Source organism: Erinaceus europaeus, chromosome 14 (genome assembly GCF_950295315.1).
Source record: "Erinaceus europaeus chromosome 14, mEriEur2.1, whole genome shotgun sequence".
Taxonomy (NCBI): domain Eukaryota; kingdom Metazoa; phylum Chordata; class Mammalia; order Eulipotyphla; family Erinaceidae; genus Erinaceus; species Erinaceus europaeus.
Genome location: NC_080175.1, coordinates 2,456,772 through 2,470,901, shown reverse-complemented (window position 1 = coordinate 2,470,901; position 14,130 = coordinate 2,456,772). Strand labels below are relative to the sequence as shown.

The window sequence follows — 14,130 nt, the reverse complement described above, 5'->3', positions numbered from 1 at the left end:
CTAACATATGGTCTATCCTTGAGAATGACCTGTCATCAAAATTAAAACAAGTAAAATACTAAAAAAAAAAAAAAAAATTAAAGGGTTATTTCATTTTCAGGAGAGAAAAAGACCCAGAGAAAGGATTGAATCCGGGGCCTCTGAGAGCTCAGGTGTGCGAGTTCAGGCTACTGCTGTTTTGTGCTGTCACCCGACCTCACCAGTTTTCTCGTTCTCTCTCCTCCCCTCCCTTCCCCTCTTCTTCTTTACTATTTCTCCTCCCCTTCCCCTTCCCCTTCCCCTCCCCCTTCCTCTTCCTCTACCTCCCCTCCTCCTCCTCTCCTGCTTCCTTTTCTTGGACCTGGGAAATGAAGCCAGGTCTTCAGTGAGCAGACGCCCCGGGCCATCGTTTTCATTTTAGGAGAGAGGGAGAAGCAGTCAGAGAGGGAGAGATGCCACTGCCCCAGTCGGCACCCATGGTTGGCGCTGCCCATGGTGCTGCCCTGCTCCCTGTCCTCATGCGTGGCAGGAATTGTGCTCTGCTGGGTGAATCCTATCCCTGACCTGCCAGGATTTTCTTATTTTTAGAAAACTCAGGAGCTAAGAACGCAAGCGGTGCCCCTGTCTGTCAGGAACGTTCTCAGTCCTAAAGCGTGCAGTCGGCAGACGCCCGAGAGCCTCGAACGCCCAGGGTCCCGTCGCCTTCCCCTTCTCGCTCTGCCTCTGGGAAGGGGGCCTGACTGGTTCTTTCTCCAGGCAGCCCAGGCTGTCAGCAGTCCAGCTGGTGGAGGGAGGGGGGTGGAGGTGAGCGTGTGTGGTGGGATTTCTCGACTGGAAGAGACAATGAGTAATTGCCGGGCACCTTTAATCCTATTTGTGTCTGTCCCCTGTCCCTTCACCTTCTGAATGCCTTCTCTCTGCTCCCACCTTGGAAGCAAATGAAGACGCCAGCCAGGTGGCTCCCCTCCACAGCTCGCTCTGCTTGAGGGGCCGCGGGGGGAGGAGGAGGAGGAGGAGGAGGAAGAGGAGAAAGAGGAAAAGAAGAAGGGGGGGGGAGGGAGCCCTGTCTCTGCTTTCACCCCGGCTTGCACCTCTGCAGTGGGGCTGGGCCTTCTCTGTCGTGGCCCGGACCTTCGTAGGGCTGCAACAGCCATTCTGTGCTCCCAGGACCTCCCAGCCGTGGCCTGCCCACTGCCCTTTGAGACCACCCTCCTGCTAGCGCCGGCTCCCCGCGCCTCCTTCAGGGTCCGAGCTCGCCTCTCTGGGCTCTGTGTCTGGCGCTCACCCAGGGCACAGACTCGGATTGCCCAGGGAAGCGCACACACACCCTTTCCGGGCATCTGACCCCCAGCCCCGGGAGAGTGGGTGAGGGGTCCGAGTCCTCAGACCCAGGATAGGGGTGAAGACAGCCGCGGCAGGCGGCGTGACGTGAGGGAGCTGGGCCTGGGTGGGGTGGCCTGCGGGGGCCCAGGCAGGATCTGCACTGAGGGACCTGCGGGGAGGGACTGTGTTCCGGGCCGGCCTCTGCCCTGTTTGTTCCCCCTGCAGGGGTCGGTCCAGCCCAGCATGGACCCTGGTGGAGGTCGAGTGGAGTCACCTTATGAGCTGGTGTGTCAGTGCGTGGGTGTGTGTGTGTCAGTGTGTGTGTGTCAGTGTGTGAGTGTGTGTGTCAGTGTGTGTGTGTGTGTCAGAGTGTGTGTGTCAGTGTGTCAGTGTGTTTCAGTGTGTGTCAGTGTGTGTGTGAGTGTGTGTGTCAGTGTGTCAGTGTATTTCAGTGTGTGAGTGTGTGTGTCAGTGTGTGTGAGTGTGAGTGTGTGTCAGTGTGTGTGTGTCAGTGTGTGAGTGTGAGTGTGTGTGTCAGTGTGTGAGTGTGTGTGTGAGTGTGTGTGTCAGTGTGTGAGTGTGTGTGTGAGTGTGTGTGTCAGTGTGTGTGTGTCAGTGTGTGTGTGTCAGTGTGTGAGTGTGTGTGTCAGTGTGTGAGTGTGAGTATGTGTGTGTGTTTCAGTGTGTCAGTGTGTGAGTGTGTGTGTCAGTGTGTGTGTGTCAGTGTGTGTGGCAGTGTGTGAGTGTGTGTGTGTCAGTATGTGTGTCGGTGTGTGAGTGTGTATGTGTCAGTGTGTGTGTGGCAGTTTGTGACTGTGACTGAGTGTGTGTGTCAGTATGTGTGTCGGTGCATGAGTGTGAGTGTGTGTGTGAGTGTGTATGAGTATGTGTTTCCGTATGTGTGTGAGTGTGTCAGTGTGTGAGTGTGTGTGATGAGTGTGAGTGTGTGTGTCAGTGTGTGAGTGTGTGTGAATGATTGAGTGTGTGTGTGAATATGAGTGAGTGTGTGTGAATGAGTGTGTGTGTGAGTGAATGAGGGAGAGTGAGTGAGTATGTGAGTGAATGAGTGTGTGAGTGTGAACATGAGTGAGTGTGTGAGTGAGGGAGAGTGTGTGTGAGTGAGTGTGTGAGGGAGTCTGAGTGTGTGAGAATGAGTGTGAGTGTGTGTCAATGTGAGTGTGTGTGTGAGTATGAGTGAGTGAGGGAGAATGAGTGAGTGTGTGAGTGAATGAGTGTGTGAGTGTGAATATGAGTGAATGTGTGAGTGAATGAGTGTGTGAGTGTGTGAGTGAGTGTGTGTGTGAGTGAGTGAGTGAGTGTGAGTGTGTGAGGGACAGTGAGTGAGTGTGTGAGTGAATGAATGTGAGTGTGAATATGAGTGAGTGTGTGAGTGAATGAGTGTGTGTGTGAGTGAGTGTGAGTGAGTGTGTGAGTGAATGAGTGTGTGAGAGTGAGAGTGAGTGAGTGAGTGTGAGTGTGTGAGGGAGAGTGAGTGTGTGAGTGAATGAATGTGAGTGTGAATATGAGTGAGTGTGTGAGTGAATGAGTGTGTGTGTGTGTGTGTGTGTGAGTGAGTGTGAGTGAATGAGTGTGTGAGTGTGAGTGTGAATATGAGTGAGTGAGTGAGAGTGTGTGTGTGAGAGTGAGTGAGGGAGGGTGAGTGTGTGTGTGTGAGAGAGTGAGTGAGGGAGGGAGAGTGTGTGTGTGAGTGAGGGAGGGAGGGAGTGTGAGTGGAGCAGGAGCACTGTTCACAGGAATCTCCACTGGTGTCTCCCTGGGATGAGTCCCACCTTCGTGTCACACTCGTGAGAGACTGGGAGTCGATGCAGGTGACCGCAGAGAGTGGGCCGAGCCTGTGTCTGCACAGCCAGGTGTGAGCTCCAGCCTGTACCCTGCAGTGTGCTGGCAGGGCAGGGCAGGGTGTGAGGGGCTCCGCGTGTGAGCCAGTGCTCGTGCAGGGCAGGTGACCCTTGTGCTCAAACAAGCGAGCGTCAGTATGTGGCGTGAAGCCAGCCGAGTCAGCACATATGAATCACTTGGTTGTTGGTCCCCTGTCCTCTGACCAGCCCCTCTGTTTCCCCTCTGACCGACTGTCCTTTGTCCTCTGACCAGCTACCCCATGTCTCCTGACCTGCTGTTGAGTCCCCTGACGGGCTGTCTCCTGTCCCCTGACCACCTGTGCCCTGGCTGCCCATGTGTCTCTGCTGACCACTGTCCCGTGTCCCCTGACCACCTGTCCCATGTCCCCTGGCTGGCTGTCCTGTGTCTCTGCTGACCACTCTCCCATGTCCCCTGACCACCTGTCCCATGTCCCCTGGCTGTCCTGTGTCTCTGCTGACCACTGTCCTGTGTCCCCTGACCACCTGTCCCATGTCCCCTGGCTGGCTGTCCTGTGTCTCTGATGACCACTGTCCTGTGTCCCCTGACCACCTCTTCAATATCCCCTGGCTGGCTGTCCTGTGTCTCCATTGACCACTGTCCTGTGTCTCCCCTGAACGTCTGTCCCATGTCCCCTGATTGGCTGTCCTGTGTCCCCGCTGACCACTGTCCCGTATCTCCGATGACCGTCTGTCCCATGTCCCCTGACTAGCTGTATCCTGTCCCCTGCCCCGCGGCTGGTGTCTGCTGTTCCCTGTCCCTTGTCCACTGCCTGACCGTCTGTCCCGTGCCCCTGCAGACTGCAGAGAGATTCTGCTCCCCATGATGACAGACCAACTCAAGCACCACCTGGAGCAGCAGGAGGACCTGGAGGGCTGCTGTCAGCTTCTGAGCTCCATCCTGGAGGTCCTGTACCGGCAGGACGTGGTGAGTGGCTGCCGGGTGTGCGGGAGCCTCTGCCGTGAGGGCGCCCCATCTCTGTTCCCAGGATGGCTGTGGGGCAGAGCAGGCATCTTGCAGGGCCTCCCTTCTGCATGACAGGGACCCCCCACCCCCCACCCCCAGCTGATGGACTCGGCGGCCGAGGGCCTCAGCCCGTGGCCATGATGCTCGGATGGGTAGTCAGGCCCATGAGGTGAATTATCCACGCCCCTCCCCACCTTTTCCGGCTCCTAGTTTTATTGATGAAGGACACCAGTGGGGATGAACTTGGCCTCACCTTCATGGGTGAGCTGCCTTCAGGTTCAACTTCCCATCTCTGTGTAAGAGACATAGAGGGAAGAGACAGGGAAGGGGGAGAGACGCACAGTCCCGCTTCACCATCCCGGGAACTTTCCTAGGTGTCCTCTGTGGGGCTCCTGATTGGTGCTGGGGCTCGAACCCAGGGCCTGTTCACAGAAGAGGCCTGGGCTCTGCTGAGTGGCTCATTCACACACACTCAGAGTCACACACACAGAGTCACATACACACATACACACTCACACACATACACACAGTCACACACACTCACACACACTCAGTCACACACACACACATACACACAGTCACACACACTCACACACACTCAGTCACACACACACACATACATACATTCACACACACTCACACACACTCAGTCACACACACACACATACACACAGTCACACACACTCACACACACACACATACACACAGTCACACACACTCACACACACTCAGTCACACACACACACATACACACATTCACACACACTCAGAGTCTCACACACACACACTCAGAGTCACACACACGCACACTCACATACACCTGGACAGACAGACATCACACCACCATACCACATCCCCTAGAACTGCTACGGGAGGTTGAATCACACCTTTACTAATTTCTTCATTAAATACCATTTCTTTGTTTATTTTTGTAATTTTTTTTCTTTTTCTTTTTTTTCTTTTTAAAGATTTTATTTATTGATGAGAAAGATAGGAGGAGAGAGAAAGAACCAGACATCACTCTGGCACATGTGCGGCCGGAGACCGAACTCGGGACCTCATGCTTGAGAGTCCAAAGCTTTACCACTGCACCACCTCCCGGGCCACTATTTTTGTAATTTTTAAATATTCTTTTATTTATTTGTTGGATAGAGATGGGCAAAAATTGAGAGGGAAGGGGGTAGCAGAGAGGGACAGAGACAGAAACCTCAGCAGCCCTGCTTCACCGCTTGCAAAGCTTCCCTTCTACCGGTGGGGACCAAGGGCCTCGAACCCAGGTCCTGCCTTGCACCCAGCGTCTCCCCTCCCATGCCCTGTAGAGTCCCCTCCCCTTCCCCGATGCCCTCCCATTTCCCGGCAACCAAGCGTCTTTTAATAAAGGAATCAGCAGGCTAATCAGAGGTCAGAGCTCCCCACCATTCCACCAGCTCTCCTTTTGTTTTCAAGGGTTCCCTTAATGAAATGAGTCTGATTATATAACATGGTGTCATTCACGGATGGTGATTAATAAAACGACTCTTGTTTTCTTTGGGAACCCGTTTGCCTTTGACGAGAGTCATTCTTCATTTCGTGAAGGGTCTAATTGATCTGATTCTTCCAGGAGCAATGGTTTGGCCACAGTCTCCAGAGCCTCCACACTCTCCGTTGGAGTTGTCTGCTTCTCCTCCCTCCCTCCCTCCCTCCCTCCCTCCCTCCCTCCCTCCCTCCCTCCCTTCCTTCCTTCCTTCCTTCCTTCCTTCCTTCCTTTTTGATTTTTTAACTCGTTTTTTCCTTTATTGGGGAAATTCATGGTTTATCGTCTACAGTAAAATACGGTAGTTTTTATACGTGTAAACGTTCTCAATTTCCCACATGGCACTGTCACCCTCAGCCTCTTCCACCATCAGCACCAGGACCTGCAAGCCCCCCACCCCAGAGTCCTTGTCTTTGGTGCAGGACACCAAACCCAGCCCACGTTCTGCTTGGTATTTCCCCTTCTGTTCTGATGTCTCCACTTCAGGAGTGACATCAGCCCATCTTCATCCTTCTGTTTCTGGCTGATCTCACTGACATGATTCCTTCAAGCTCCATCCAAGACGAGGTGAAGAAGGTGAAGTCACCAACACTGTCTGCTTTCCTTTATTTATTTATTTTAATGAGATAATGAGCGAGACAGAGAAAGAGAGAGGCCAGAGCCCTGCTGAACTCTTGCTGATGGTGGTGCTGGGGACTGAACCTGGGACCTCAGAGCCTCAGGCAGGAAAGCCGTTTGCAGAACCGTGATGCTGTCTGTGCAGCCCATCGCCGTTCTGTTCTCCTGCAGGGCCCCACGCAGAGACACGTCCAGACGATCATGGAGAAGCTTCTACGGACGGTGAACCGCACAGTCATTTCTATGGGCCGAGACTCCGAGCTCATCGTAAGTGTCTGGGGCCGTCGCTGGGAGATTTCTCTGTGGCCGAGCGCGTTCTGTCGGGGGCTCCATCTGGCTCTTGGTCCCACAGTCCAGTGGCTCCCACCGGGGTCACCCACTGGTTCCCGCCTGGCGTGTGCCGTGCGCTTTCTCTCTGCAGCTGATATTGGAGTGGGAGGGAGGCGGACTCTCCTGGAGATGCAAGTGTTTGCTTCTATGTCTTTCTACTTTTCTACCAGAGGACGTGCATTTGTTTGTTTGTTAGTTTTTTCCCAAAATTCTCCTTCCTCCTGGCAGTTGGTTCTGTATATTTACATTTAAGGTATCCTTGGTTTTTGGCTGGTTCATGCTGGAATTGGTTGGTGGAGCTGGCATGGCGGCTCCATTTATCAAGCAGGAAGCCGTGGTGAGCCACTTGTGTGGTGCTATAAGGCAGCGGTACTCAGTGAAGGGGGATCCACTCAGGGCCCCCACAACTGATCCCGGTGCTCTGGCTTCGCACTGCTGTTGTCTTCTTACTGTGCCGTGGGCCCTTCATGGATGCTGAGGCGAGAATTCAGTCTCTCTGCTCTTGTTTTTGTCAGAAACACAAATACAAGAACGGCTTCTTTAGGCCGTTTCTAAGTCTCATTCAGCTTCTCTCAGTTCCAGTACAGGCTCCCGGTGAATCAAGTCTAACTGATGACCTTCCAAAAGTGTGACTTTCAGGGGGCTGGGGGGTGGCACACTAGGTTCAGTGCACATGGTATTAAGCACAGGGACCTGCACAAGGATCTGGGTTTGAGTCCCCAGCTCCCCACCTGCAGGAGGGAAGCTTCACAAGCAGGGAAGCAGGTCTGCAGGTGTCTCTCTCTCTCTCCCCCTCTCTGTCTCCTCCCCTGTTAATTTCTCTCTGTCCTGTCCAATCAAATGGAAAAAGTGGCCGCCAGGAGCAGTGGATTTGTAGTGCCAAAACTGAGCCCCAGTGATAACCCTGGAGGCAAAATAAAAAAAATAAAGTTTAATTTTGCCAGTGGAAGATCACAGATTCCATTTATCTTGCTGTCACCCTGGGACTTTCTGTCATGTGACCTTGGTTTCTTGCTGTGGTGCTGAGAACAGGGTCAGTCTGGGTGATTCCTCCCAACTGCCAAGTAGGAAGCAGTGTTGGCCCAGGATCTACCAACGGGACCTTCTGCCAAAGTAAGGAGACTGACACAGAAAGAGCCTCCCCCAGACGGGGTGCAGACGCCGTGATTACTCAGTGAGCCATGTTAGTGGCGAGACTTTTGGGGGAAGAGCTTGTGCCTGCCATGGTGCGAGGGTCTGCAGGGTTCGTCTGTCTGGTCCGAGATGCCCCTGCCCTCCGTGTGTGGTGCCCCTACAGCGGGTACACCAGCTGCTCTGCTGTCCCACTGAATGTAGACCTCACCTCGCCGCAGTATGTCCCGTTGGTGCATTTAGACTGGAGGAAGGCCTGGGGGTCGGGGGTGGGGGGTGGGGAACATCCTTGACCAGGTGTGTACAAGACCCTAGAGGGCCCAGACCAGAGGGTGGTGTGCAGACCTGGAGGGCTCATCTGTAAGAGTCCATGCAGACTCTGCGATCTCAAAGCATGCTTGCTTGTAACTCAAGCAAGTGGAAGAAAAAACAGGAGGGTATCACCATGAATCGACTTTTAAATCTAAGGCTCCTGTCGCAAGGTAGACTTAAACGAGTTAAGATGATTCCTAAAGGTTTCACGCAGATGTGTTTCACCGAGGATTTATCTTACGGCCTTAGCAGCAGCCGGGCTGGGCTGCCCGCTGTGGGGACCATTGCAAGGAGGTGAGACTTGACAGTGCTTGTTCCATCTGATAGTGGCCCATCTCTCTGTTCTGGGGGTGGGGTGCGTGACCCAGTGAACCATCCTTTCCGTCTGTGACTGTGGCTTGCTGATTCTCTCTGCTTCTAGTTGGGTGCCGGGCTAGCGTGGGGGTGTCTCTTCCCGGGCGCGTGCTCTCTGGGCTGGAGAGAACGCGACCGTAGCCAGCCCGGGCTTCTACTCACTCAGCGACGCGAGGCAGATGACTCAGGAACCAAGCTTGTGGCGGCGAGGCGATGCGATGTCTTTATTGATCAGAGAGCCAAGGCTTTTAAAGGACAGACCCGGAAGTGGCAAGTCGGAAATGGAAATGGCTAGGAAAGGGGCGGAGAAAAGCAAAAGGGGTTGGAAAGGTAGGAAGTTCCTTAGCAACTGTTACGAGGGTTTTCACTGGTAGGATTAATAATACCCTGCAGGCAGGGAGGGTCTTGAGGGTAGAAAGAAGATAGAATGAAGGAATGGAATGGGTGGGGAATCTTTCAGGCAAAACAGTGACTATGTAGATAGGCCATAGTATCAGGAATGCAGGGTGGAGCAGGGGGAGCTGGCTTAATGTTTTAAGGAATGCCAGGCTCCTGGAGGCAGAAAAATGCAGGGTGCTTTGTGAGGCTCCTCACAATTTCCTGACATCTCCCCCTTTCTTTTTATCTAATGGCCATAGTATCAGGAATGCAGGGTGCTTTGTGAGACAGGGAGTCTGATAAGACGGGCCACACCTTTGGGGTTACTCCTGTCCCTCCTTGCTCAACCTCTCAGTAGAAAGAGAGAGACTGACAGGAGAGACACACTCCTCAGGTCAAGCCCTGCCAGGCTCTGCCACATCCTCACAATTTCCCAACAGATGTGTAGCGTTCGTTTGAGCTCATTTTCTACCTTCCGGTATCCCTTTTGACACAGGCTATTGTAATGCAGCTCATGCCCAGGACAAAGTTCAGCCATGACCCTAAGCATGATGTTTAAAAGAAAAACACACCCTGAAAACACTCCGTTTGGCAAGTGTGGGATCGGGAGGCTGTGTGGGGCTGAAAACAGGCTCCAGACCAGAAGCCTGTCGTCATCCTGCCGGGGAATTAAGATGGCATTCTATCAGCTGTCTAGTTTAGTCTGATAGTTTTTTTTTTTCCACGTTCTCTGATGTCTGATTTTACTGTTCTCTTCCTCTTTGAAAAAACTGTCTAGATGATCAGGGACTGTTGAGTGGCGCATGGCTAAGCACACACAGTACCAAGCGCAAGGACCCACACGAGGATCTGGGTTCAAGCCCCAGGCTCCCCACCCGCAGGCGGGAAGCTTCACAAGCCGCAAAACAGGTCTGCAAGTGCCTTTCTTTCTCTCCCCCTCTCTGTCTGCCCGTCTCTCTCAATTTCTCTCTGTCCTATCCCATAGAAGAGACAAAATGGGAGCAGTGGATTCTTACTGCCAGCACCGAGCCCAGAGATAACCCTGGAGGAAAAAGGGAAAAAAACAAAGCTCTCTAGACTCTCTGCTTTCCCAGACCCCCAGGCATTGTCCTCAGCCCCTCATCTTTGCTCCTGTTTGGGCAGCTGGCCATGGCTGGACCACGCCCTGTACACGCGGCCGCCCACAGGGGTATCTCTAGGCTGACCGGTGTGGGTGGAGAGCTCACGGGATGGTCCCTCCCCCGAGGAGGCTGTTAGCCGCTGCCGTTTTCTGCCAGTGATCAGACTAATGGGTCCTTTGAAAATGTAATCGAGTGGCAAGGACTTGTAAAGATTTTTCTGTGGCCTGGATACACACCACAAGCCGGGAACATTGCAGAAATCACTAAAACGAAAACGCGGGCCTCTTGCAAGGAGAGAAGAAGGCGCTTTGGGAAAATGCCTGGACGGAGGCTCAGGACAGAAAATGGCTCTGCCCAGCGTGGGGTCACCATTTTCTCCCAGGTCACACAGCCTGCGGCTTCCATAGGCCCAAGCCACACACTTCCTCTGTGACCACTGCTAACATCTGCTGGGCAGAGCGGCCGCTGCTGTGGAGAGAGCTGGACATGTGTCTCTGTGGCCACAGCACCCACCCGGGGTGTGGAAATGCAGTCAGGGCAACTCTAAGACTTTCTCTGAATGCTGAGGACACTTTCCCAAGCTCTGGCCTGTGCTGCTTCCTTTGGCAAAGAGTGAACATGGTCTCCTGATGAGCAGAGCCCCTGAGTAACCCACAGGTGCACAGAGGGCCTCTGCCCAAGTGCGGACACTTTCTTTTTCTGTTGCACGTGGTGTGGGGTGGAAGAGTTCAGGGTGGGTCTTGGGCTTTCGTTTGCTCTGGTTCGTCTTCTGCTCGAGGAAACAAACAAACAAATCCCGGCATCTTTGCTGTGTCGCCTTCTCGGTGATGGCTGAGCCCCAGGCCTTGGTGGTAGCTGCAAGGCGTGTTCACTGGTTCGGTTCAGCTGGCGGTCTGCAGCCACAGAGCCTGATACCGCTGATGGCAGCCCAGTCTCCACGCCAACCTGGTCTGAGGTGTGGGGAGCTGGTGCCGCTCCCCCAAGCCCTCTGCAACAAGCCTGCTTTCCTGCCCCTGTGCCCCCTCTCTGGCTTCCCTCTGCTAGCGCCCCGAGGCCTGACAGCGCAGGCCCTCAGCCCTCTTCTGGAATCTCTCTGCACACTTATTTATTTTGTGCTGCATAGACACAGACATTGAGGGGGAGGGGCAGATGGAGAGGGAGACAGAGAGACGCCTGCAGCCCTGCTCCACCCCTCGTGAGGCTTCCGCCCTGCACGTCCCTCTGCCCACTCTGACAGGACTGGTGGCACAGTATCTGGGCGTCCCTGGCCGCTACCAACCATTTGTAACAGGGACCGTTAAGTGCGTGCTGGCACGTGACACGGGGGCTGAGGAACGGGGCTTGGGGCGTCCCCGACACTTTCTCTGGAGCGCGCTTTCCCCTTTAGACCTTGCGGGGGGGGTTCTTGGGGACCCTTCTCTCTCAGCCACCATCCCGTTGCGAGCGGATGGCGCAAGACCAGCGAAGTCGACTGTGCCTTGTCTTCCTGAACTGGGAAGCAGATCCTTGAGAGAGGGGAGGGTGTCAGGGTGACCTCTGTAGGGGAGGCCAGGTGGGGCTCCTGGTCCCCATGAAATACCCTCCTTCCAGCCTAGGCAGAGAGCAGGGGAGAGGGGGGTGAGTGGTGCTCTTGCTGGGGTCCACTTGGCAGGTGCAGAGCCTGTTCCATGGCCATGCTGCCATCCGCCCCTGCGCCTGCGCTGGGAGAAGCCCGGGCCTTTGAAGGCCATTCTGTCTTCCTGCTTGGCAAGCTGACCCAGGTTGGGTTTGAGCCCTTTCTTCTCCCCGGCCCGCAGGGCACTGCCCAAGCCTCACTCTGTTCTCCCCGACTCCAAAGCCTCCATGTCCACATTTAACACAGCAGCCCTCATTTCTGATGAAAATTTTTTAAAAAAAATTATCTTTATTTATTTCTTGGCTAGAGACTGCCAGAATTCAAGAGGAAGGGGGAGGGACAAGAGACAGAAAGATGCCTGCAGCCCCTGCCTCACGATTCGCTTTTCCCCCTGCAGATACCGGACTGGGGGCTCAAACCCTGGTCCTTGACCATTATCCCATGTGCCCTCCACCAGGTACACCACCACCCAGCCCCCTGGTGACATATATATTTTTTGTCTTTTGTTTTTCCCAGTCACCAAGCCCATGAAATAAATGTACTGCCCACACCAAATGTTTCTTTTGACTTTTTTTTTTATTTAAAAATTAATAAACAACTTAGTGACAAGTAGTATAATCGAAACTCTATAGCGAACGCCATGTGGACATCTACAGGAGGCAACACTGTACTTGTGTTTACCTTGGTTTTTGTATCAAAGTTTTCACTTAGATCTTTCTAAGAGATGGATCTGTTAGCGACACATAGCAATGAGACTATGAAATGGTTCCAAAGATTGATGTGTTTTTTTTTTTTCCTATTCTGAAGATAGTTTTATTTTTAAAACAGGAATTCATTTATCTTTAGAGTTTCCTCTTAACTCTGAAAATATTTATTTATTTATTGTTTTCTCTAGAACTGCTTCCAGACAATGATGTTACTTTTACTAGGATGGCCTCTGACTGAGACAGACTTAGAGAACTATCCAGAAAGCTGTGAACTGAGAGAGTGGGAGTCTTAAAACACAAGGAGAGAGAACTTGTTGCAAACATTTTTTTTTTTATATATAACTTTGGTTAAAAACAGTATAAAATCCATGAAACCCTTTGCTCATGTGTGATGTGTGATGTCTTCTTTGTTCTCAGCACAAAACTTGCCTAATTCTCTGGATATTCTAGGGCATGGAGTGTTTCCTAAAAGATGTAGGCTTTCCTTCAGTCATCAATCAAATGTCTGCAGGCTGGTTTGACATCTCCTCCCACCCACAGGATGTTTACACAATATACTCTGAATTTTTTCTTTTTTCAAGTCCAGGTCTGTTTGGTAATCATTAGGTCCTTGGAGAATCAAAACAGTTAGAACTAAAATAGATCTGCTGTTGAGTCAGGAGGAAAAATGCCGGGAAAGAACTAGCTCCCACTGGATGAATGCAGGTAGACTCCTCGGACCCAGGGTGACGGCTGTGCTTCTGACAGCACGGTCAGTGAGCGTTCGCATCAGCACGGGATGGGATGTGAGACTGTCAGACAGAAACTTAAGACGAGGTTTTGTTCTACGTCCACAAACTATTCAAAAGTTGTCGTACCAAAAAAAAAAAAAAAAGAAAGAAAGAAAGAAAGAAAGAAAGAAAAAGAGAAGGCAGCACGAGGTCTCTACATCCTCGCATTGTGAAAAAGGAAAAGGCTGCTTGGCAGCCAGTGACAGACTGGGGTGGGGGCTTGTGAGTTCTATCAAAAGATACTTTGCAGAGGTGCAAAGGAATGAGTGAAAAAATAAAGGAACTCAGATTTCTATTGCAATGTGTAATTCAAAGAGGACTCTAAGGGTCACGGTTTTTCTTTTTAAAAAAATCACCTAAAAACATTTGATTCACAGCTTCTCCCTAAAAGTGGGGTCACTTCGGACTCCCCTTGTGAACAGGATCAATGGAGGTGGCAGAAAGTTGGTTGGTAGCAGCTAAACTAAGTGCACCGTTTCTCTCGGAGTGGCCAGCCGTCCCACATCTGTCCCAAAGCATCAGGAATCCTGTTAAAAACTGACTAAGTAAATAAATGCCACTCAGGCTACATTTGCTGTGACAGCCCACGTCTCAGAGACGGAGCCACAGAAACATCTGCCCGGTGGCAGAGCAAGTGCCTGGTGGAGTCCTCTGCAGGGCTCTCCGTGTGTCTTCAAGTCCTCACCAGAATTTCTCGTGTATCAAGGATTGAAAATGAGATGAGAGAACGCCTCGTGTCCGCCAGCTCTGACCCTGACCACACGCGGTGTTAAAGGCTTGTCCTGACAGGGGGAGCGTGTGTGGGGGTGGGGTGGGGGGTGGAGCTGGGGGCCTCCCGGCTGCAGGCCACTGGAACAGGAGCGCAGGTAAACATGTCGCAGGGCTGGGGACGAAGGAGCCACAGGCGTCGAGGGGGTTGAGGGGGACTCGGGAGAGGCCCCTGGGCGTAGCGCTACAGCACACAAAGGCAAATGTACAGAGTCACGTCGGAGGGTCGGGTCACAGCCCTCCCACCACGTGCGGAAAAAAATTGTGCTTTCTCCAGAATTGGATGTGCTGAGATCACACTCGCTACCTGTCTGCCTGCCCCCCCCACACACACACTGCTCGCCTGTCAGACAGACAGACAGACAGA

At 52.8% G+C, this 14,130-nt stretch overlaps 1 protein-coding gene across 1 annotated transcript in view; it reads left to right on the top strand.

Moving 5' to 3' along the window:
• DOCK1 (dedicator of cytokinesis 1) overlaps positions 1 to 14,130 on the top strand; it is a 319,977-nt gene that overhangs the window by 53,052 nt on the left and 252,795 nt on the right. Inside the window, exons 5-6 of the mRNA XM_060171089.1 lie at positions 3,980 to 4,107; positions 6,449 to 6,544. Of these exons, the coding sequence (XP_060027072.1) occupies positions 3,980 to 4,107; positions 6,449 to 6,544 (224 nt within the window). The remainder of the gene's footprint in view (positions 1 to 3,979; positions 4,108 to 6,448; positions 6,545 to 14,130) is intronic.